At 43.2% G+C, this 21,213-nt stretch overlaps 1 protein-coding gene across 1 annotated transcript in view; it reads left to right on the top strand.

Moving 5' to 3' along the window:
- Window positions 1–21,213, top strand: part of Cr2 (complement C3d receptor 2) — a 78,815-nt gene that overhangs the window by 25,631 nt on the left and 31,971 nt on the right. Inside the window, exons 22-28 of the mRNA XM_070041422.1 lie at window positions 465–650; window positions 1,891–2,076; window positions 2,876–2,899; window positions 3,580–3,655; window positions 6,262–6,352; window positions 16,474–16,992; window positions 17,058–17,193. Of these exons, the coding sequence (XP_069897523.1) occupies window positions 465–650; window positions 1,891–2,076; window positions 2,876–2,899; window positions 3,580–3,655; window positions 6,262–6,352; window positions 16,474–16,992; window positions 17,058–17,193 (1,218 nt within the window). The remainder of the gene's footprint in view (window positions 1–464; window positions 651–1,890; window positions 2,077–2,875; window positions 2,900–3,579; window positions 3,656–6,261; window positions 6,353–16,473; window positions 16,993–17,057; window positions 17,194–21,213) is intronic.

Raw genomic sequence — 21,213 nt, 5'->3', positions numbered from 1 at the left:
GCTGAGGCTGCCATTTGAGAATTCAACTGATTTCAGTTCCCAGAACCACTCCCTTTAATCAGCACAGTGGTCTTATATGAACGGAAATCTATTTCTACATTCCAGGATTTTACAGTGAACTTGCAGTGAGGTTTCCAGTGGCTAGAACTTAGGATCAAACTTTTCTAATTTGTTACATTGGGTTGTTTTACTTCCTGCTTCTTGGGGGCATTGAATGAAGCCTGGATTGCATCCTGATCTCTATTTAAATGGAAAAACATTACACTGGGTGGGGTCCACAGCCACTGATGTTTTAACTTCATTTTGATACTTTTCATCGGATTATACATGGCACACAAGAAATGCCTGTTTGCCCAGCGTTGCTTGCTGTAGTTGGAATGAATGTCTGGTTAACAATTAATTAGCCAATAGGCATAAGTATGCCCTTGTGCTGACCTAAAGATCTTTTCTTTTTGCACTCTAAGCTTTCTTAGGCTGTCAGTCTCCCTCTACAATCTTCAAGGGGAATCACACTGGTGGAAATATAGCGCAGTTTTCTCCCGGGATGTCCATCCGGTACAGCTGTGACCAAGGCTACCTGCTGGTGGGAGAAGCACTCCGTGTTTGCACTCATGAGGGAATCTGGAGCCAGCCTGCCCCTTACTGTAAAGGTCCTTCATCTAATTCTGTTGCTGCTGTTCTTCCTAGTGCACTAATTTGTTCCAAAATAGATACGTTCATTTAGACACTTCCAACTTAAAATCATCAAAGTAATGGCTCACTTTATCAAATGCATAGAACTAAATCAATACATTAACACATTCAAGCATCTTTAAAAAATAAGATAAAATGACTTGGCCAGGCATTGGTGGCTTACTCCTGTAATCCTAGCTACTCAGGAGGCTGAGATTTGAGTATTACAGTTCAAAGCCAGCCTACTCAGGAAAGTCCATGAGATTCTTATCTCCAATTAACCACCAAAAAGCCAGAAGTAGAGCTGTGGCTTACAGGGTAGAATGCTAGCTTTTAGCAAAAAAAAAAAAAAAAAAGAAAAAAAAAAGCTCGGGACAGCACCCAGCAATTGAGTTCAGCTCCAGGATCAGCACACACATACACAAAAAGCCTTTCGTTATATTCTGCCCAGCTACTGACCCTTATGGAGTCATTTCAGATATAGAAAGTTAAAGTGGCTTTATAAACTGAACTAAAGCACAGACTGTATTCACGTTATAGTGACTGTTGCTATGAGTGCATATGACAAAACACCGTTACAAGAACATTACAAGCATTTTGAGTTCATTTGCTCTTATAGGCAGTGTGGGTAAAATGTGTATAAAAATCTCAGAAAGTGATTTTCATTTTCCCAACAAAGTATAGGAAATACAAGCAGTAAGTTAACATCTAATATTCTAGAGTACTTTTTACAAAATACTAGATATTATGCACAGGCCTTACCTTAACCTTGATAAGTTCCATGGAAGATGGTTCCATTATTATTTCTTTCTCATGGGTGGGGTCCTTGTGGCATAGAGAGATTTCTAACTTGCTCAGGAGGTAGTCAGTATTCCAATCAACGATCTTATACTATTGACCTCTACGCTGAACAAATGAAAGAAGAAATAACAAAGCATGTATGCACACGAATAATCACAGAGTAAGACTAGAAGTGCAGAGCAACAGTAATTATGATACTTCCCATTCTAAGAAGACATTCAAAATATCCAAAACTGTTAGCATAGACATAAAGGCACCAAAAAAAAGAAACCAATCCAGCTTAAATTATCTTCAAGTGGTTGAAACAGGTGGCTGAAAGCCACTTTGCATACTGAGAATGAAATAAATTGATCTCAGGAAGCTTTCCATTAGGAGAACCAACTATAATCTGCTTCAACTAGATACCTTTCATTGCAGAGGTAAACTGTAGCTTTCCTGAAGAGATCAATGGAATTCAGAAGGGACTGGAGCCAGGGAGAGTGTATCAGTATGGAGCTATTGTAACCGTGGAGTGTGAAGATGGGTACACCCTGGACGGCAGCCCCCAGAGCCAGTGCCAGGGTGACCACCAGTGGAACCCTCCCCTAGCGGTCTGCAGATCAAGTAAGTACAGGGTACTTCACGGATGTTTGTCTCAGTCAAGTACAATGTTTGAGACTCCCAAGACTTCAATTGGTACAGGTCTTTGACCAGTGCAATTATAACCAATTATCTTGAAGCTAGGTATCTATTCTAGAAAAAGTATATCTTTCTGAGAGTGAGGGACAAAAATAAAAGGAAATCAAAAGAGGGGAGCTCAGTTAAGAAAAGTAAACAATGCAAACAAAATTAACATTCTTCCATTTTGTAAAGAGCTGTAGCAGAGATTTCCCATCTTGTTGCATTCTATCCTGAAAAATCACTAATTATAAAGCTGAATATGTTGGCTTTTTACCCATAGAGAACTCCCCCAACTTACTTAACTAAAGTGAAAAACAAATCAATGAGTTATTACATAATTTTTTTTTAAAGTTGTTATAGCCAGGCACTGGTGGCTCACGCCTGTAATCCTAGCTATTCAGGAGGCTGAGTTCTGAGAATTGCAGTTCAAAGCCAGCCCAGGCAGGAAAGTCTTTGAGATGCTTATCTCCAGTAAACTACCAGAAAACCGGAAGTGGCGCTGTGGCTCAAGTGGTAGAGTGCTCACCTTGAGCTGAAGAGCTGAGCGACAGCACCCAGGCCCAGAGTTAAAGCCCCACGACCAATCAAAAAAAAGTTGTTATAACTCAATGATTTAATAGTTTATAAGCAAACTGGGAAGGGAGCTGAGTGTTTTCACAGCACATAATCAGAAGATAAAGGAACTTGGGGGACAATGGATAGTGATACTACAACTGATGTTTTTATTTTATATTCTCCTTAGGATCATTGATTCCGATTCTTGGTGGTAAGTTTCCCTAAGCACTTGGACAAAAGCTGTTATTACAATGTTTCATAAATACATATACAATTAGACACCCCATATTTTTCCTGTTAATATTTTTTTCACTTTAACCCACTGTATATGATCTTCTTTGGTATTTTAAGTATATTGTAATGAACATGCATGTTACAAAATACTTCTTTAGGATAGCACTGGAAGACTGACTTAAACCGCCATCTAGTACTGGTTCCTAAGTTAAAAGGTTGATTTTCATTAGCTTTTGGTATTTAAATCCCTGCTGCATGATTTAGTGCAGCAGAATTAGAATTCAGCAGCCTTACGATGTTGTAGCAAAATAAATTTGTCACCGAGAGTCAAGTGTTGTTAGACAAAATCACAAGATCCTGGCATCCTATGTGCCTAATTTCAACCTAGTGATAAGAATATTACAAGTAAAATGGAAAGGAACAGAGAAGCTCAATGGAAATTTGACTGAAAATCTGTGGTCAAGTGCTTGGTACTTTAGCAATTAAATGAACTGGATCAAATCAGGAAGAAAAAAATCTTAAGTTCAATTGTAATCCTCCAGGAATTCAGCATTTCTGGTTGAGAAAAGGTATAGCCTTCACAATCGCTTCATAATAGGTCATATTCTTGTGACATTTGAAATTCACTGCTTTCCCCCCCCCCTCCTCCCACTCCAGGTATTTGTGCCGGTTCAGCACTGCTTATTATCTTGGCTGTCATCGCCTTATTCATGATAATAAAATACAGAGGACGGTAAGTTCAGAAGCCTTGTGTGTGTTGCTAGGGAAATAGGGATCTGAAGAGAGATGGTGACTGTGTCTATTTAGTCTTCTTTTGTTCTGTAGCTACTGAACTGTACCTACTGTGACTACCCCCACATTAGACTCACTCACAAAGCCTAGTAGTAGGATATGCACTCTGACAGGAAGGTGATCACAGGTCATGAGGCAGATCTTCCATACACTTGCATGTCATGACAGGGAGCTGAGTTGGTCCTTCAGGATCTCAGGCAGGGAAGTCTTCAGATTGGCATTTTCCAATGCCGGAGTAGGATCCAGCTCTCCACTAAGGGAGCAGTGGCAGGAATTAGGAGGAGGCACACAGATAAGAGGTATCTTTGCTATTGACCTGATTAGGATTTCCAGGACTTAGTGATTCGCTGGATGTGGGGAGCTAGGGGTACACAGAACAACTCCTATGATTGTGATCCAGTGTCTCACCAAGAGAAGAGAGGAGCAGCTCATGGAGAAACATAACCAGCTCAATCTAGCCTATATTCTGAGCATGGGGATGGAGGGCTTGGGGGAAGGGCGTGGGATCAGGCAGGTGTCACCAGTATCACACTGAAAGCCTTGACACTAAGAAGAACAGAAAAAGTAACAAAGTAAAAAAGATGGATGAGACCAGACTGAGCAGGAAAAAAACCACTCTGTTCCATAGAATTCAAGAAAAAGAAGGGTCTCAAAAAAAAAAAAGTCTGTTATTTGCATGACTTTCCCCACAGGAAGCTAGAAGATTAATTTTGGCTAAAAGTAATTAAAAGTTTAAATAAATAGAAACTGTGGTCTCTATCTCTTTCCTTCATGCTACTACTAACTTTGCTATCAGACCACTGCATGTGTGGGGAACACTGAAAGTTTAGAAATGCTTACAATGCAAACACTTCATAGAGCTCCAGTATGTTTATTATCGTTTGCTCATTTGTTATCCATATACTGTCTTTAAATGCCCTGATATGAACAGAGCATATATGTGATAGTAAATTCCTGTCTTGTTCTCTTGTTTACATTTTCTAACTTATTTTACTTTATTAATTAATAATTTATGTTGTAATTGTTGTTTTTGGTGGTGGTGGTGGTGGTGGTGGTGGTGGTGGTGGTGGTGGTGGTGGTGGTGGTGGTGGTGGTGGTGGTGGTGGTGGTGGTGTGTGTGTGTGTGTGTGTGTGTGTGTGTGTGTGTGTGTGTGTGTGTGTGTGTGTGTGTGTGTGTGTGTGTGTGTGTGTGTGTGTGTGTGTGTGTGTGTGTGTGTGTGTGCTGGTCCTGGGGCTTGAATTCAGGGCCTAAGTGCTATCCCTGAGTTTTGGGGCTCAAAGCTAGTGCTCTACCACTTGAGCAACACCTACACTTCTGGCTTTTTGGTAGTTAATTGGAGATAAGAATCTCACAGACTTTCCTGCTTGGGCTAGTTTTGAACTGTATTCCTCAGATCTCCGCCTTTTAAGTAGTGGATTATAGGTGTGAGCCACCAGAGCCTAGCTTTAGTTTATTTTCTAATAATTGACATAATATTTGACACTTGAGCTCTCTAGAATCCTTTTAATAGAGGAGTAATAAACACTTAAAAATCAATATTTAAAAATATATTTAAATGCTTTGATTTAAATAATTAAATATTTAACTAAAAGTTTAAATGTTTAAAATTAAAATATTTAATTTTAATTAAATATTAGAATCAATATTGTAAAAATTAAGTATTTTTAAAACAAACATTTGGAAAAGATTATGTTATTCTTTTCTAGGCTATCTAAGGTACTTTAACAAAGCCTAAATCTCACAGGGGCCTAAAATTTTCCTTCTGTATTATTCCTAATGTGTCTCCTATAAACTGATTTCTTAAATATGCTAGTATGAGACATGGTGTAAGGTTGCCTCAGCAGTAGTTTTCTTTCCCCACTGGTTTTTTCAAAGCCTTATATGATAATATAATCACATTTTATTGTCCTTCACTAATTCTGCTAAAGTGGTTTTAGAAGTATAGCCAGTCTATGGATGGAGATCAATAGTAGAGTGTTTTCTTAGCATGACTGAAAGCCTGGGCTTAATTCCCATCAATGCACACAGACAAACAGAGATAGACTGATGGACACACACACACACACACACATGTGCTTTCAAAGAATCAAATTAAAACACTGTCATGTGTCTTAAGTTTTCAGTGCTGCATCAGTATGTGAGAATTTCAACTTGAACATCAAATATGCAAGTTTCTTTTTAAATTGTAATATAAAACTGATCCCACATGATAAAATAAAAATTGCTTTTTTCAATTTTTCTTCTTTCAATTTGAGGATCATCGCTGTTAGCTTTGAGAGTCATCCTAGACATGGAATAAAACTATCTACCACCTGCTTCTGACATGGGCAGTTAGCAAAGTCACAAATTATTCTCATGTGCCATTAAATAAAAGGAAGTTATAGTATTTACTTCATAAGATATTAAAGACAGTAAGATGAAATCATCTGTGCAAAGTACTAAAAGTTGGGAAAATGACAAGCAAACAATTGATACATCTTTATCGTAATCATGATCAAGGAATAAAGCTGATTATTTTATCCTTTTTTCTTATTTCTTCCATTTAGCCATTATTATACAAATGCAAAGCCTAAAGAAGGAGTGCTTCACTTAGAAACACGAGACGGTTATTCTGTTGATCCGTACAACCCAGCAAGCTGAAAGAAGACAAATTGGTATCTAATGCCCCTGAAATATTTTTATTAATGCCTATGTCCAGACTGCCTTCATTTTTAATCAATAACTACTAAAAATATATATGGTTGTATCTCACAGGTGTCAATCATCATGCCAGAGCATTAATCATTTGCATACTTACTATTGTCAACTCGTGTTCTTAGTTTTTAAACCCATTTGTCCATTCAACAAATACTAATAAAATGACTAAGAGCAAAACAAAGAAAATAAGAACTGTTATGAAGAGAAATAGGCCAAAGGGGACAGAGAAAAAGACAGTTGCAAGGGAGACCTCACTGAGAAAGTGTGCGTTGTATAAAGACTTCAGGGAAGCAAAGGGCCAGCTGTGTGACTCCGTTGAGAAGGAGCACTCCAAAAAGAAAGAATAGCCAGAAGGTGGTGGGTGCCTGATGTGTTGGAAGCACCCCTCAGGTGGCCAGTAAGCATATCATAGACAAGGAGGAGAATGGTAGAAATCCAATCAGAGAGAGAAGAGGGAATGATTGAGAGAAAGGGTAATGATTGTAGAGAGAATGCTACATTGTCCTAATAACTTTGGATGCTGACATGGGAACCCTTGGCGCTTTGAGCTCAAGTGCTACATAATCACTTCAACTGCTGTGTGAGAAAGAGACTTTAGGAGAGCAAGGGTGCGTGATGGGGAATCAATTACAATAATTCGGGGAAGAAACTGGCAGGTTCTACACACATTTTCTTTTAGAGATAATAATAATAAGAGTTGCAGACGGTGTTTACCAGAATATAAGGGAGAAAGAGAGGCATCCGTGAAGCTGCCCTGGCGGCATCATTTTTGGCTTACGCATCTAGAAGGATAGAGTTGGCATTAAGATAACTGAGTGTGAAGAGTGAGGCTAGGAAGAGAAATCGGGACTTAAGACTTTGGAGATGCTAAGCGTGAGATGTCTCATGGACATCCAGCTCAGTGTCGAGAAGGCCAATGATGCACAGCTAGCGCTGCGCTGTGAACAATAGGCCAGGCTGGACATACACATTTGGACCTTGTAAGCATATGGATAAACTAAATAAGATCTGAAGATCATCTAGGAGGTAACAAGGAGGGAAAAAAATCTAAGCCCTGAGCCTTGGATCTTGCAATATTAAAGTCATAGAGAAGAGACCAATAAAGAATGGAAGCAGCAGCTTGAGCCAAAGCTGCAAAGTAGGATATGCTAAAGTCAAGTGCAGAGAGAAGTTTATAGAGGAAGGAACAACCAACTTGGTCAAGTGTTACCAATTAGTCAAAAAAGATAGCTGGGTGCCAGTGACTCACACCTGAGATCTTCAGATCTCAGCCTCCATGTGGCTCAAAGCCAGCCCAGGCAGGAAACTCCAAGAGACTCTTATCTCCAATAAACTGCTCAAAAAAGCCAGAAATGGCACTGTGGCTCAAGTGGTAGAGCCCTCACCTTGAGCTGAAAAGCTTAGGTACAGCGTGCAGGCCCAGATTTCAAGCCCCATGTCTAACCAAGAGAGAGGAGGGGGGAGGGAAGTGAAGGAAGGGAAATTGTACATATTAACTATAGACACCTCCCTCCCCTGTTTTCCCATCAGGAGGACCAGATAAATAGAGCAATAGCATGACTTAAGTGGGGAAAAAATAAATAAGAAGTCAAGGGAAAGAATTCTGAAGAATGATTAAATATAGTGTGGTTTTTATAGGCTGAAGGGAATGATCTAATGATTGTAATGAATGATCTAATCATTTAATGAATATAATAGAAGGCAGGGGAGAAGGAAACATGCTGGGGCAACATCTGGCTGCATTAAGACCTGCTTCTTAAACAGAGGAGTTACCCTGAAATGGTCAAGACTGAGTCACTGCCCTGAAATGGTCAAGGACTGAGTCACAGAAGAGAAGTCAGAACACAGGGCATAGACAAAGATGGGTGGGAAGGGGGATGGGAAATGCACATGGTGAAGTTCTCTTCCAGTGGTTCTGTTTCCAGAACGGAGCTGAGTTGGGAAAGATGTTAGGGATTATGTTGCTAGTGAACAAGGAGACAGACCCTGTGACCGGTCTGCCAGAAGTTCCATGGAAAAACTGGGGATTATTCATTGGAAGGTTACCTTGGCAGGCATAAGTTATGCTGTGGGTCTTTCATCCTTGCCTCATTTGGCCCTTACCACCGCTTTGAAAAGATGGCTGTTATCTCCAGATAACACAGGATTCATTTGCAAGATGAGAAAAACTAAGGTTGAAAACTTTCTCTGCAACAAAGTCAAGAATTCAAGTTCAGACTGCTTTCTCCTACACAACCACCTCTGCCCCTTATTTCACTAAGACAATTAAGACTTGTGTGTGTCCTAATGAAAGATTAAGTACCATAGCAAGGTACAAAAAAACCCCTTGTGGCCATTAAGGAAGAAAGAGTTGCTCGCTGCCAGGGAATTGTAGAAAAAGGAAGAGGGAAACAGAGGAACATCGTGGCACAGGGGTCCCTAAATACAAACCTGTGAGGCCTCGTAGTAAAGCTATTGCATAAACATCTATAGAATTAATATACACGTGAGAAATAGAGTATTTCTTCCATTTCTCCCTCATCTAGCATTATATATTTGTTCTAGATCATGTCAAGTGAGAAGTACTTCTTAACAGAATGATAGTTTCTTGAAGCTTTACAAACATTCTAGCTGACTTGTAGGTTGAACGTTAATGCCTTCCTTATTTACACTTTAACTTTCACTGCTGCTATTCATGCTGAACAGAAATGATCTATTTCAGTGCCTCCTGGACTGGGATCCAACTGCACATGAACTCAAGAACTTCAAATATCAGCAAGTCTCTTTCTGTGGTCTCCACATCAGTGAAATGATTTCATAAGCTAAAACTTTCCCTTTGCACTTATTCTCCAAAACAAAGAAACCTTGCTAGATGGTACAGATGGAGCCCACCTTTCTACTGGGTATGGTACAAGAATTTCTGAAGCTGAACTTGAGATCCACCGGAAGCCTTATGACAAAGTATGGTTATGATGGACACACCTTATTGGGAACACTGGCTTTATTTTTAATAGTAGCTCTCTTCTCTGATATGATTAATTAGTCCCATTTGGTTGGAATATTTCTCAGGACACTGAATATTCTTTATCATAGTCACTTGGTAATCTCAATTTGCACATGGTTTTGAAGTTGTTGTAAAGTTATACTTATAAATATTTAGTGTTGGAAGTGGCGCTGTGGCTCAAATGGTAGAACACTCGCCTTGAGCTGGAGAATTCAGGGACAGCACCCAGGCCCAGAGTTCAAGCCCCACAACTGACAAAAAAAATAATAAATAAACATTTAGTGTACAATTAGAGTGTTAGATACTTCATAGTTTTCTCATGAGCTTCAGTAGCTGGTAGGATGTAATTTCATAAAGTGTACATAAGCTGTTAAAATAAATTATATTTGCTTAAAAACAGATTTGCCTTATGTGACTTGGTCTTTCTGGAGTCAATGAACTCTTGAATGATAAGCATAATCTTAGAGTTTCTAGAGCTCATGTTTAATAGTTATTCGTTCTGGATATAAACACCTGACCATTCTTGCCAAACTCCAATTCACAAATTCAACCTACACCCCCAAGACTCATCCTTATTTTCCAGCCAACACCTTCCTCCAATCCATCCATTCTTTCCCACTAGATACTAGTTGTCGCTGCTGATTTCCTTTTATTCAATTAGTTAAACTATTGAGAAACAAAACTCTCCTCACTGATGATTTCCTCTGTTCATCTTCTCCTAGATGAGATATGCTCCCAATCCACATCTTTTGTTTTCATTTTTATTTTGGGTGTTACTGAGGTTTGAAATCATGGCCTTGAGCTTGCTAGATGGGCACTCTGCCATTTAAACTACATTTACAAAATCACTTCAGATACTGCTTTCATGATTTTCAGATATATTCTCAGAAATGGAGTGCTTTTCTACATCTTTGGTTGTTTTAGTTATTTTTTAATGGAGTTGTACATTTATGCCAGGACCAGCCTGGACCGTGAACCTCAAATTTCTATCTCCAACACAGCTGGGATGACAGGTACATGCCACAGTGCCCAGCTTTTACTGGTTGAGATGAAGGTCTCAGTAAACTTCTTTGTGCTGTCCAGCACTGAGCTGTAATCCTCCTGATCTCCACCTCTCAATTAGCTAGAATTGCAGCCTGAGCCACCATAGCTACGTAGCTGATTTGTTTTTTTTTTAATGTGGTTTCAAAAATACAAGATATTTAACTTGGAATTTACCATCATAATCATTTTTAAGTACACAGCTCATGGTGCATCCTGAGATTTGTTATGTTGTTATGAAGCAGATCTCAGGAACTTTTATTTTAATGTTTGTGAAGCTGAGACTTCGTGTCTACTAAACAAATTTATTTCTCCTGGTCTTCCATTACCGCTTCCTGTTGCTGTGACACTGACTGCTTTAAATAGCTTAGAGTATGGAACATTCCAGTATCCACTTCCAGGATACGCCTGCATGACCTAACTTCCTCTGAGGAGGTTACTCCTTCTTAAAGTTCTGCTGCCTTCCAATCATGATGACCAACTGGGAATGTAGCCTTCACCACAGGGGTGTGTGGGTAACACTTGTAACCACAGTACATGCACAGACCATGCCTTGCTTGTCCTTTCCTCCAGTTAGGAGCATGGTTTGTTTCCTACCTCTTGGCTATAGTGAATAATGCTGTTATAAACATGGGTGTACACGTTTCACTTCAGATACTGCTTCCTAGACTTTGGGATATATACTCAGAAGAGGAGTGTTATTAGCCTCTCCTATGCATTCACCATTGGTGTCATTTTAATTTCCTCATATTATCTCTTTACTCACATCAAACCATCAATTCCACCGGTATCCCTCCTTCCCTTCTCATCGCCAGAGGGTAATTGTGTGAGCTTCTCTTCCCTCTACTTCCATGCCTAGCTACACCCACTCACTCAAACTTATCTCCAGCCTCTGCTTCCACAGACCACATCATTTTATTCTCATCCCTTTCTGTTTCTTCTAGAACATTGTTCCATTAACGATACCCTCTCCAAGCTCAGATGGCTCCTTCCCACCTCCAAGCCTCACCAAGCCCAGACACATTCTGCAAGTGACCGTCATCCATCTCAGACCAATGCAGGCCAAAATCAGTACACTGTCACATGACAGAAAGGCCACACATGTCACTTGCTCTGCCAAAACAGGAATTCAAGACACCCAATGCATCCTCAGGAATAGATCTTCCCTCCCACACTGCTTTTCCTTGACTTCTCTCTGTGGCAGATACTCCCTAACCACTGGCAACCTATTGTTGACAACGTCCAATCCACATGCCATTAATTTCACATTCCAGTACAAAGAGCTTCTCTCATCATCAACTTCAATAGTTCTATTCAATAACTCTACTTGATAGCTCTGATTTGTCCAAATAGGGATACATGCCGCCAAATAAACCAATTAGTGGGGTCAGGGTAATCAAATAAGCAGAAGGTAAGAGCTGAATAGTTTGTTCCGCTGTGGAGGTTTAGGTAGAATTGCTTTATCTCAATGGTTCTCATGTGGGGTGATTCTGCCCCCAAGTGGTATTACTGGGTAGTGTTTAGAGTCAGTTTTTGTGGCTACAATGGGAGGGAGAGGATGCTACTGGCATCTAATGGGTAAAGGCCAGACAGACATACTAAATACCTTACATGCAGAATGATCTCCACAACAGAGAATTATCTGCTACAAAACATCAGAAGGCGGTCCCACAGTCTACCAGAAGCATGCAGAACTGGAAGAAAACATGGATTCCCAGTCGAAAAGCTGGGGAAGGGGATTCCAAAGGAAAGGACTCATTTAAAGTAACCAATAGGGCTGGGAAAGTGGCTCAGTGGTAGAGTGCTTGCCTTGCACGCATGAGGCCCTAGGTTCGATTCCTCAGCACTACATAAGCAGAAAAAGCTGGAAGTAGTGCAGTGGTTCAAGTGGTGTAGCACTAGCCTTGAGCTGAAGAGCTGAGGGACAGCGCCCAGACCCAGAATTCAGGCCCCATGACCAACAAAAGTAAATAAATAACCATTAGCCATATCCCCAATCTGAAAGTAAGTACTCCTGAAACTATCCATGTTTCTCTTCTAATATTTCTCTTTCCCTTCTCTTCTTTGCTTTTTAACCACCATATTTTCTGAACGACTTGTTGACGTTAACTGTTTCAACCAGTCATTTCAGTCATTCATTCAATAAATAATTCCAGGTCATGGGATATGACAGTGATAAACTGATGTGGTCTCATGAAACCCTTATTGGTAAGGGAGAGCCAAATAATAAATTGTCAGATGGCAATGAGGGAAAAAACACTTAAAAATTACAAAGCAGGGAACTAGGAAAGTATATGCTCAGAATGAATGTTCCAAGAAAGACTCCGTTAAGGCAGTCAAATCTGAGAAAAAGAACTCAAGAGAACAGAAGACAGATTCCTAGGAAAAGAACATTCTGAGCAAAAGGAACATTGAATGGGAACATAATGAAGAGGCGATACTCTTGCTGTGGTTTGGGAATGACTCATTACCCTGCAGGTGGGAAAACCTAGTAGAAATGAGTTGGGGAGGAAGGGAGGCAGGGAGAGAAGAAAAATGGAGTGGTATAGAAAGAAAAAATCCTTGAGTGTTACCCTTGAGCAAGTATAATAACTGAGTTTACACAGCTTATCCTCACATAAAGGAGTGAACATTACTGAACATACTGATGAGGAAAGTCAGCCATTATCAGAACTAAATCTACTACTGCCAGAACCAGCTTACAAGTAATTTTCCAGGAACTTTACCATTGGGCTACACCCAAAGTCAAAACATTTGTGCTCTACCCAATAATAGATTGTACTCCTCACCACTGGGGTTCAGTTTGGAAACTCCTCTAGGCCCCAGTTCTCCCAGTGTGGCTTGCTTCTTCCCAGAGTATTTTCTGTAACAATAGTAGCAGGAAATAAGACTTTTGAAGCCAAATGTAAGTGTTGGGGTGGAGTGATGTTAGAACATGTTGAAGTTCTCTTTGAGAGGGTTCTATTTCCTCAGTGATGAAGGAAGCAAAGCTATAAATAGAGATGATGGATGATGAAGGAGGTGTTAGTGTTCAATAGCAAGATTAAAAACACCTGAAACTGTCATTTAGAATGGAAGACCAATGGATTATATAATGGTGGAAATCCTTGGTGGAATTACAATGGGCCACTTGAAGTGAGTCGTGACTAAAGTAAGGCCAGCCATTGCTGTAGGTACCAAGAGATCCAGAGATTGTGAGTGTCGGGGTAGTAGGGGTATAGGATTGGTATCTGGAGAAGTGAGATGGTTGCAGTTTGGAGGATGCAGTTTCAGTGACAAGAGCATGGACAAGGGTATTCATGACGGAGCACAGGACAGACTCCAGGCACTCCAAAAGCCAACTATTTGGAAAATACCAAATTGAAGTCACTGAGGATCAGGATGGAAGTAGCCGTGGAGAAACTAAAATGAGAGTAAGGAACTTAGTCCTTCTAAGATTGGGAGGAGAAAGCAGAGGGACAAGATGACTGCAAAACCAAGTGTGCAAAACCACCTGTTCTGATAGAGTGGGTTATAAAGCTATCAGAGGCAAACATAATCCTATTCCCTGAACATACCTTATTGTAATCTGGCTCAGTCCATGACTTTTGAGAACTTGGAAAGATAACAGCAGAAGTGTGTGTGTGTGTGTGTGTGTGTGTGTGTGTGTGTGTGTGTGTGTGTGTGTGTGTGTGTGTGTGTGAGTGTGTGTTTCTAGGTCCCTGAGCTTCTCTGTGCTCAAGGCTAATACTCTACCACTTGAGCCACAACATCACTTCTGACTTTTTCTGAGTAGTTTATTGGAGATAGGAGTTTCGTGGACTTTTCTACCCATGCTGGCTTTGAACCCCAATCCTCAGATCTCAGCCTCCTGAGTAGCTAGGATTACAGGTGTGAGCCACCAGCACCCAGCTGCAGATCTTTGAATAAATGGTAAAGGAAGTGTCATAAGTCTATGACCAATGCTGGTGTTTCTTATGGTAGAGTCTTAAGACAGAGCCCAATGGAAACTGGTGAGAAATAAGGAGCATTGGAAGCCTACCCTCTGCCTAATAAACTTACACCTCCTGACCTTCACTAACGCTCATCTATTCACTCCCAAGTCCTTCTGTCTCATGGTTAGAAATAGCTCTGGATGTTGGGGTGCTGCATCAGAATAAGGACACCAACTTGAAAAGAACTTGGCAAGGCAAAGTTTACTTCTGCAGAAGAACGCACCATCAGCCAAAAACCTGGCAAGCAAGCACACAGAGCAGGCAGGCTGCTCCCTTTTAATCCCTCACCCTGAAGGCCCTGGCCCTCAGCTCAGATTGGTTGAGCTCACGTTCACAATCTGCAAAAAGAGGTGGCTTAATTAACAGGATATAATTAAAGGACCTTCTAACAGGATGTCTTAATTAAAGTGCTCAGGAACAGAGTTATGTAACTAAAATATAAACAAGGGTCAGGCAACCTGGCCAAATCAGGAATGCTTTGCTTCAAAAGAGCCATTCTCTCAAGATTAAAAGGAATTAGAATCTGAGCCTCCTCCTTTCTCCTCAAAAAAAAAAAAAAAAATTAAAAGGAAGCAAATTACATGGTGCTCCTTTTTGCTCAAGGCTAAACTATTCCACTTCAGCCACAGCACCACTTCCTGCTTTTTGCTGTGATTAATTGGAGATAAGAATCTCTCAGACTTCACTTCCCAGGCTGGTTTCCAACTGTGATTCTCAAATCTCAGCCTTCTGTGTAGCTAGGATTACAGGCATGAGCCACAGATGCCACACCAAAATAAATAGATAGACAAATACGATAGACAATTACAATGTGTAATATGTGTGTATGCATTTTTTTAAAGAAAAGAAATTGGGCGAGTCCTGGACTTGGGCTCAAGGCTAGTACTCTCCCACTTGAGCCACAGCTGCAATTCTGGTTTTTGTTGTTAACTGGAAATAAGACTTTCATGGCCCTTCCTGCCTGGCTTGGTTTTGAACCACACTCCTCAGATCCCAGCCTCTTGAGTAGTTAGGATTACAGGTGTTAAGACATTAGCACTGCTTTACAGAAATTGAAGTGTGCTAGCTCTCTAGCTCTGTAGAGCAACCCCCCCTTGTCCCCCCTATCCATTAGTGTTCTGTGATTGAAAGCCACACAAATTGATTCTTCAGAATTGTGGAGGTCAGCAGTGAAAACGAGTTAATGAGTTTTCTAGGACTCAAGTGTCCCAGAATGGTGTTGGTAAGACAAATTGTTTCCGAAAGCTCCACGAGAAAACGTTTCTTGCAGTCTCTTCCAGCTTCTAGAAGCAGCAAGCATTCCCTGGCTCCTAATGCAGCTCTGGCCTTGGCTTTCTTGGTGACCTCCTTCCCTCTCTCCCTTCCTTCCCCTCCCTGTGATTACATCAGCCACACCTGGGTAACTCTGGACGCTGTACTCAACTCAACATCCTTGATTTGATCACTTCTGCAAAGCCCTTTTACCTGGTAGTGTGACACAGATTGAGATGTAGTGACCTTAGGAGGGTGGCAGTGACTTTATTCAGCCCACAGCCCAGGTCTCACCCTTGAATCCTTAATCCAGTGCCTAATATAATTTTGTTTTTGACTCCCCCCACCCCCATCCCTGCTGGTTGCCGGAATTCCAACTCCAGGCCTCACTCTCCGGTTTAGCTCTTCTGTTCAAGGATGGTGCTCTACCACTTGAGTCACATCTTAGCTTCTGTCTTTTTGCTAGAGAATGGGAGATGATTTGCCCGGGGCGGAGGGGGGGGAGGATGCTGGCTTCCTACAACACACCTCAGACTTCAGCCTCCTAAGTAGTGAAGATTACAGATGTGATTCACCAGCACCTGACCCTATTTCTCGTGTGTGTGTGTGTGTGTGTGTGTGTGTGTGTGTGTGTGTGTGTGTGTGAGAGAGAGAGAGAGAGAGAGAGAGAGAGCCATATTTTTCCATTGTATGAAGTAGTGCCAGTATGGATATATAATCCCCTTTTTTATTCTCTTGCCGCCAATTTTAAGCAAAGGATGAAGCCAAAGCTCCCGCCGTAGGAGCGAGTCCGGTGCGCTCGCTGTCTCTAGCATCTCCTGCTCTTAACCACCCATCACCGACCGTGTGGCGGGGCCGAGGCCAACGCCTCCCACTGCCTCGGAGAGGCGTCGAACGCCAGCCCCGGGCCCCGGCCCCGCACCCGGCAGCGAGCCCGAGGGACGCTGCGCGCGGAGCCCGACCTCCCCGCGGGGAGGCCGCCCGTGCGCACGCCCCGGACGTCACACGTGGCCTGCGATCCTCCCCGCGGCCGCGGGCGGCGCCTGGGCCCCGCCGCCCTCGCGGGGTTCTGGGAAGGGGTGGATACGGATGTGGCAGCGCCCCGCCCGCGAGGACAACCTTTGTCCCCGGGCTCGGGGGCGAGCCGGCGCGCCGCCGCAGCGTGGCCGGCCGGAGTCTCGCTCGGCACCCGGGTCTCCCCACTGGTGCGGGAAGCGCAACCCGGAAGCGGCCGCGATCGGAAGCTTTCGGTCCCGGAGCCGGAGCCCTCGCCGGAGCCCGGGCTCCGAGCGCAGCCCCGGGACTCAGAGCCCAGCCCCGGGGGTCGCCGAGCCCGGGCCTCCGACGCGCGCCCCTCCGCCCCTGCCGCTCGCTTTGCGGACACCTTGGTTTCTAGCTCGGCTCGGGGATGCTGGGGGCCTCTTCTCCGAGAACCCTGGAGCCGGGGGGGACCCCGGCGCCCCCGCTCTCCCTCTGCTGCGGAGGAGCCTTGCTGGCGATCCTGATGCTGCTCGCGCTGCCCACGGCCTGGGGTGAGACGCGGGACCGGCGTGGGGAGGGGGCGCGGCTGGGGCGGGAGGGTCTCCGAAGGCACCGCCTCAGTGGGCTCTGGCCGCGAGGGTCCGGGGTCCCCCGGTGTGCTTTGCCTCGGGGGACGAGTGTAGCTCCCCCCAACCCCAGGTCCCCCCACCCACCCAGGTCCCCACCCCTCCCACCCAGGTCCCCATCCCTGCGCCACCGACTGCACCAAACCTCCCCCTAGCCTGTCTGTGTGCGTCACTGGATGCGGTGAAGGTTTGTGAAGTTTCCCTTTAAAAATGGGGACTCCACGCCAGGTCCTCGACTTTGATCACCGAATAAGAATTTCAGGATTAGTCACAATAATAAGAAAACTTGGCGGCTCTTTGTTGAGTAAGCAAGCCAGCAAGCCCACCCGCAGACCCGCAGACACACCCTCTAACCGGGTGTGGTGCTGTCAAAGGGAAAGACACCCTGGGCTCTTTGGTATCAGGCGAATTCATGTGATAGAGGCCGGGCCTGGCTTCTAGTTGTGCAGGTTGGTGGTGTTACACTTTTTACCACTTGGGCTCAAGGGCTCTGAGACTGGCCAGGACTTTACCTGTATGACCATTATGTTTGGGCACCGCTTTTAGGAGGGAATGCATTCTGCCCTACAGTCAATATTATTTGTCTATTATAAAGGTGATGTACAGAGGGGTTGCAGTTGCATAAATCAGGTAATGAGTACATTTATTTTGTTTTAGACAATGTCACCCCATTCTTCATTTTTCTCCGGGTTTTTCTCCCCCTCCCCCCCCCCACGTTGTATAGTTTATTTCCAACAATACAGTCTGCCATATGTTTTAAAACTGGTGTTTATCCCTGAGATGAAATGCATCCTGCCAAAAATGTTTATCCTTTGAGGTAAGTGCTCTGTACCAGGAGGAGCCATTTTTTCTAAGTATTTGCTTCTCTAGGATACATGTTCTTTTTTTTTTTTTTAATGTCCTCTCTCAGTTTTTAGAGCACACCAATTGTTTGGGGCCATCAGGGAAGGTCAGATGGAGATAGCTTATATTAATACTGCAGCTTATGAAGGAGTGCAAGGGTTAAAACAAAGAAGGCAGCGCTTTGTTTTTAAATACTCTGTTTCTAAATTCATGGCTGCCATATCCTTCCTCATATTCACAGTGTGGATTGGCTAGGTAGTAGGGTGTGGCACTGGCCCAAGTAAAACTAAGGGTTTTACAGGTCCCAGAAACCTGGATTCTAACCTAGCCCTTTCACCTAGAGGGAAGTGACAGTGCCGGTCTGATTCCTCATCTCTACAGTGCTTTATGATCTGTCCATCCTGGCTGCATTGCTACAGTGTTTTGGATGCATACAAAGAGCCAACCAACACACTTGTCACTTAATGCCCTTCTGTCCCTTCCTCCAACCATCATCTCTGGCCTTGGTTCCCAAGGGTGTTTAGACAAATAATCGTAGGGGTACATCTGAAAACTGCCCTGCATTTGAGGGTGCATTTAATACCTTTGCTGTCCATCTCTAATCACCATCTACCTTAATAGCATTTAATTGAGCCCCTACTTTAAGGGAGATGCTCTCCTGACGATACTTGGAGTTTAGAAAAACCAGAGAGCTCTCACCACAGTGGAACTGATGTCTGAGAAGGGAAGTGGAAGGGTGTATATAGTTTGCATTTTGGTAGTGTGGTTGGCACAAAATAAAGCCTACCGTTACCTACTAGGGAGATTTTGAGGCCACATCTGCCCTTCCTTCCTCCTGCCTTCAAGTAGGTAAACATTTTCATTAAAATCCTTCTCGCACCCTATCCATTCCTCCTTTTTCTTGGTTGCTTACACTCACTGGCAACATGTGGGTTGAAGTGAGTATTGCATTGTTCAACCTCTTCCTGACAGTTCGGGGGTGCTCTAGAAATACTTACATTCATTGATCGTTTCTTCTCTTTTGAGAGAGCAAGGAAAATAGAAAACCAAATTTCCACCACAGTTGCTATGAATATTTTGTCTCTCTAGGTATCAGAAAGTAGCCTGTCGGGCAGAGATAGGATCAAAACTTGAGTATACCAAGTAAGTTAAGGAATGTGTTGTCAATGCTTACAGACTAAGGTGGTCCTTGTATCACTATCTGCCCACTTCTTACTGGAATGTAGCTGTAGTTTGCCTGTGTTTATTAAGTTACTATTACTCTATTAATTGCGAGCAACAACAAACATTTGTTGAGGCTATCACAGTAACCTCCAAATGCAACACAGATTAAAATCTTAGTCATTTGGCTGTCAAAGTAACTTAAATGAATCGAAGGTAGATGGAATGAATGCCTCCCCCTGAGCATAGCCAATTTGGAATTTAAAAGAGAGTTAGCTAATTGCCTCCAAGCTCTGTGTCTATGGAAATTGGTTTGGGGTTTCCAGCCTCTCCTACTCACTGCCGGAGAGCCCTGGACTCCAGGCAAGTCAGTTAGCAACTCGATCATCAGTTGTCCATATGTACAAAATGGACGTCATTGACATCTTGAACTTTGAGAGGCCGGTTGTGAAAACCAGGTGAGGTAGTACCAGGACAGTGTTTTGTAACTACACAACTCTTGCAGACCTGAGAAAGTCACTCAAGAGAGACTAAGTGCTGCAGGATGACTTAATAAGGGAGCAATGTGAACTCTTATAAATATGTTCTCCAAGGACCGCTGGCGTCACAGCTGAAGACACCAAAACAGAATTGTCTCAGCAAGGCAGAACTTAACTTCTGTGCGGAAGGGTTGCACCATTGGCAAGCAGCCTCACTAAGCTGGCAGGCTACTGCCATTTGATCCCTAAAACACCAGGCTCTGCCTCTCTGCTTGATTGGCTGAGCTTAGGTCCACAATATGCTTGTGATTGGCTAGCTTGAAGAGGGTGGGATGTATTTGCATAAAGTGACCATTATAAGACATTGAGATAAAATTAACAGTACACAAGCAGTCTTGAAATGTACCCAACACCCTCTGCTATAAAGCAATCTGAAGTGTGCCTCCCTCACATCCAATACTACTTTCTTGAATAATCTAAGGTGGCTTATTTCCACTTTGGAACAAGCTTCCAAAACAAACCTTACGTTTCAAAAATCCTTTCTTAGCCCAAAGGATTTCCTCTTTCCTTTTTTTTTTTTTTTTGTCGGTCGTGAGGCTTGAACTCTGGGCCTCAGCACTGTCCCTCAGCTCTTCAGCTCAAGGCTAGCACTCTACCACTTCTGGTTTTCTGGTGGTTGATTGGAGATAAGAGTTTTACTGACTGGGCTGGGAAGGTGGCTCAGTGGTAGAGCGCTTGCCTTGCATGCATGAGGCCCTAGGTTCGATTCTTCAGCACCACATAGCAAAAAGAAAAAAGCCAGGGGCTGGGAAGGTGGCTCAGTGGTAGAGCGCTTGCCTTGCATGCCTGAGGCCCTGGGTTCGATTCCCCAGCACCACATAAGCAAAAAGAAAAAAGCCGAAAGTGGCACTATGGCTCAAGTGGTAGAGCGCTCGCCTTGAGCTGAAGAGCTGAGGGACAGCACCCAGGCCCAGAGTTCAGGCCCCATGACCGGACCCAAAAAAAAAAAGAAAAAGAAAAAGAAAAAAGCCAGAAGTGGCACTGTGGCTCAAGTGGTAGACCACTAGCCTTGAGCTGAAGCGCTGAGGGACAGCGCCCAGGCCCAGAGCTCAAGCCCCATGACTGGACCCCCCAACCCCCAAAAAATAGTTTTACAGACTTTCCTGCGTGGGCTGGCTTTGAACTTCGATCCTCAGATCGCAGCCACCCGAGTAGCTAGGATTACAGGCGTTTGCCACCAGCGCCAGGCTTCCTCTTTCCTTTCTTTACTTGCTGATATTATCTTAGCAGAATAAGCAGTAAGAGCCAAGCCACTGAGCCGAAGCAGGAACTTTTAAGCAACCCACTTTTGAGAAAAGACTGAATGAAAGGAGCATGGCTTAAACATTAGTGCTTACAGAGTGAATCAAAACTCAGGTTGTATAATATGCTTCTCAGGGGTATTTATTTTGAATAAAATGTC

This window comes from Dipodomys merriami, unplaced genomic scaffold (assembly GCF_024711535.1).
Source record: "Dipodomys merriami isolate MVZ:Mamm:240054 unplaced genomic scaffold, mDipMer1.0.p SCAF_31, whole genome shotgun sequence".
Classification (NCBI taxonomy): domain Eukaryota; kingdom Metazoa; phylum Chordata; class Mammalia; order Rodentia; family Heteromyidae; genus Dipodomys; species Dipodomys merriami.
This window is presented reverse-complemented; position numbering and strand designations above follow the sequence as displayed.